Source organism: Priapulus caudatus, unplaced genomic scaffold (genome assembly GCF_000485595.1).
Source record: "Priapulus caudatus unplaced genomic scaffold, Priapulus_caudatus-5.0.1 Scaffold48, whole genome shotgun sequence".
Lineage (NCBI taxonomy): Eukaryota > Metazoa > Priapulida > Priapulimorpha > Priapulimorphida > Priapulidae > Priapulus > Priapulus caudatus.
In genome coordinates this window covers 376,547-379,815 of record NW_014577109.1, presented here as the reverse complement: position 1 = coordinate 379,815, position 3,269 = coordinate 376,547, and the positions used below count along the sequence as shown (strand labels likewise).

General features: G+C 38.9%; 1 protein-coding gene across 1 annotated transcript in view; it reads left to right on the top strand.

The window, feature by feature from the left end:
- Positions 1-3,269, top strand: part of LOC106820804 (G patch domain-containing protein 1-like) — an 18,992-nt gene that overhangs the window by 1,020 nt on the left and 14,703 nt on the right. The window contains exons 2-5 of the mRNA XM_014825374.1: positions 1,770-1,845; positions 2,127-2,264; positions 2,588-2,673; positions 2,873-3,024. Coding sequence (XP_014680860.1) covers positions 1,779-1,845; positions 2,127-2,264; positions 2,588-2,673; positions 2,873-3,024 — 443 coding nt within the window. The 5' untranslated portion in view covers positions 1,770-1,778. The remainder of the gene's footprint in view (positions 1-1,769; positions 1,846-2,126; positions 2,265-2,587; positions 2,674-2,872; positions 3,025-3,269) is intronic.

Sequence of the window (3,269 nt, the reverse complement as noted above, 5' to 3'; positions counted from 1 at the left end):
CGCGCGATGGCGGTGGCGTATGTTTACTGTTGATATGCTTCAAGTGCCTAGTAATAATATACATGTGTCAGTGTACGCGCGATGGCGGTGGCGTATGTTTACTGTTGATATGCTTCAAGTGCCTAGTAATAATATACATGTGTCAGTGTACGCGCGATGGCGGTGGCGTATGTTTACTGTTGATATGCTTCAAGTGCCTGTGTAAGTCATAGCCTGATGCAGTATTTCTAAATTCTAGACTTCAGCAAAGCCTTTGATAGAATATATAATTAGTATCAAATGATACTATACTACTAGTGCTAGGGTTCCTCATGATCTCTTAATTTTTAAACTTGGTCACTTAGGATTTGATATGTTAGTGTTACTACCTTGAACTTAGCTCCAAGAAACGGTATTGCTAGGGTTAGAAGTATGTACGGATTATATAGACAATCCGTCGCACAGCCAGCCTGGTCGGGCTACCTTGAACTGGAGTTGTGATTGGAGTGGGATTGATCTCAAATTATCTGTGTTAAAGCGATACTAGTAGTACTAGTAGTAGTAGTACTACACCCTATAGGCCATAATTTGAGTATATTACGGGTAGAAATTAACTTTTGAACAAGGGAGTCCAACTGAACGGACTCCCTGCCCTTAAAAAGAGGGAGTCCGCAGCAAAATGAGGTAGTCCGCAGTCTGAAATTCAAAGCTAACGATATTAACAATAACGCATGTGCTTATTTTGAAGATTCGTGCGGTTGCACGTCGGCCAAATTTTCTTTAGACATTTGCTGAAAAAATACCGTAATACCGCGAGGCCGTGCTCTGGAACGAACTATAGTTGGTATATAGCAGAATTTTCAGGGAGTTGCACGGACTCCTGTATATGTCAAATCAAGGAGTCCGACAGTAAATCAAGGAGTATTTGACTCTGGACTCGCGTTAATTTCGCACCCTGATATTATGATAGTAAGTGCATAAGCCATAAATAATAGTATATACCTTCAAATTTCTATGATCATGCATGCATTCACATTTGTAATAAAACAACAGTGAGTTCTAAAATCTTTATTTTTGGCCGCTGACATGACACCACGCGATTGTGCTGCCACCCTGATGAAGTTGCGCTTTTGCCAATTTATTTTGCACGTTACAGGCTGAGCGCTAAGCACAAAAGTGCTAATATATTTACACCTAAAGTAGCCCTAGTACTGGCCCTAGTTCCACTAAACATCTGTATTGTGTGACTGTTAATATCATATAACGTGTAAACAGCTCATGCAACTCTTGTTGGTATAATCCTAACAGTCACATCAGGGCAAATTACAACTGTAAATTGAAATCTCTCTGAGTGTAACAGACTTCACAGGCAACCCAGAGTACATGAGTACAGTATTTCAGTAATTTAATGATGCATGTGAAGTTGTGAATGATTTTAGGTACAAAACCTACATATCTCAAAATGATGCATATGTCTTCATGTATAGATTCAGAATGATGGACAATTTTTCATCATGTCATGATATATGTAAATCTAGCTCTGCTTCATTTCATGTCGATCATATATACTGTGATACATATATTCATGTGTCACGTGTGAACCATTTTAAGATACAGTCAGTGTATTTGCAGTTTCTCTAGTTGAGAATAATGCTTTCAGAATGGTATAAGGACCTAAAGCTGTCAATACATTATATCTTTTAATATATTTATGCTCGCGAATCCCTCGTACCTTAGTGCATTACAACTTTTGTATCAATAAATTTTTTACAATTTACATTTTTTCTTAGATATAAGTCATGTCAGACAGTGATGATGAAGAGGATTTTATCAAATATGGTACCCCTTTGCCAGAACTTGAAGAGGGTAAGATATATATAGACAATTACCCTACCTGTGTTGGTGCATGCACGATGACAGACGGTGCCATGCAGCAGTTTATACTTGCAAACTTGGGATTTTAAAAACGACTGCTCATACCATATGTGTATATTGAACACATTTATTTCAAGTTGTCCATAAAGAGTTGTCCGTAAAAATCTAGTAATATATATAGCTAAAACTAATCAAACCAACTTTGACATTTTTGTGTTAGTAAAAAACTACACCTTCCTACGATAAAACATGTACCGTACATTGTCCTACAGAGGAGCTTCCAAAGCGAAAGCCAGTTCAGGTGCATGACCAACAGGTGAAAGACAGTAAAGGTCGACCTCAGCGATTCCATGGAGCGTTCACGGGCGGGTTCTCCGCAGGATTCTTCAATACCGTGGCAACACCAGAAGGTACGTTACGGTTTCCCACTCGTTTTACAAACAGATACTAATATATGTAATTCTAATGTTGGCGATGTAGTTGTCACGATATTGTCACCGTAAAACGTGAAACGTTTTGTAAGTCGGATGCATACAGTAAAACTGTGTGATCACCTATGTAGACAAAAATTTCACTAAAATGTCTGAATTAAGAATGTTAAGCATCATGTATCTTTTCTAGTACTAAAAAAAATCTGTTTATAAAGATACTATTGTAAATTTAACATTGAATCATGTAAATGTGACATAGGCACTGAGTTTTGTAATAATACTGAATATTGCATTCTGTGTAGGATGGAAACCATCTGGGTTTGTATCGTCCAGGCAAGGTAGGGAGGGAGCCAGCAAGCAAGTGCCCGAAGATTTTATGGATGAAGAGGTGTTTTTTTTGTGTGGTTTCATTCAAGTGAATTCATATCAGGAGTTATTCTTCCTAGACCTAGAGTGTGGTATGTTGGCATGTCCTGTCATGAGCCTGTTACCAGAGTGCTGTGAAGTCAGGCAGCTTTGCCAGAAATGTTAATCAACTAATACACCTAACCGCATGTCATTACAGAAACAAATCTCTTGACTTTTAGGACTTGGCAGAGTTTGGCATTGCACCAAGAAGCATTGTGGCATCAGAGGACTTTGTAATATCAAAAGACGCTAGAGGGAAGAAACGAGAAGCACCCACAGGGAGTACATTTTCTGGAGAGGCTCCGCTTGCCGAGCTAATCAAACCAACTAGGTAGGTTGTGGAACATATAATAGCGTAGGCCTCCCTGAATTTTGCGAGTCTTGTGTTCGAAAGAAAGATTACAGGAAGAGAGCCGTTTATCACACGTATCCAATAGGTATGCATACAGGGGCGGCGCCACAGGGGGGGCAGGGGGGGCGGTTGCCCCCCTTATCATTTGCAAGAAAAAGGAAAGAAGAAGAAGAAAAAGAAAAAGAAAAGAAAAAGAAAAAGAAAAAGAAAAAAAAGGAAAAAAA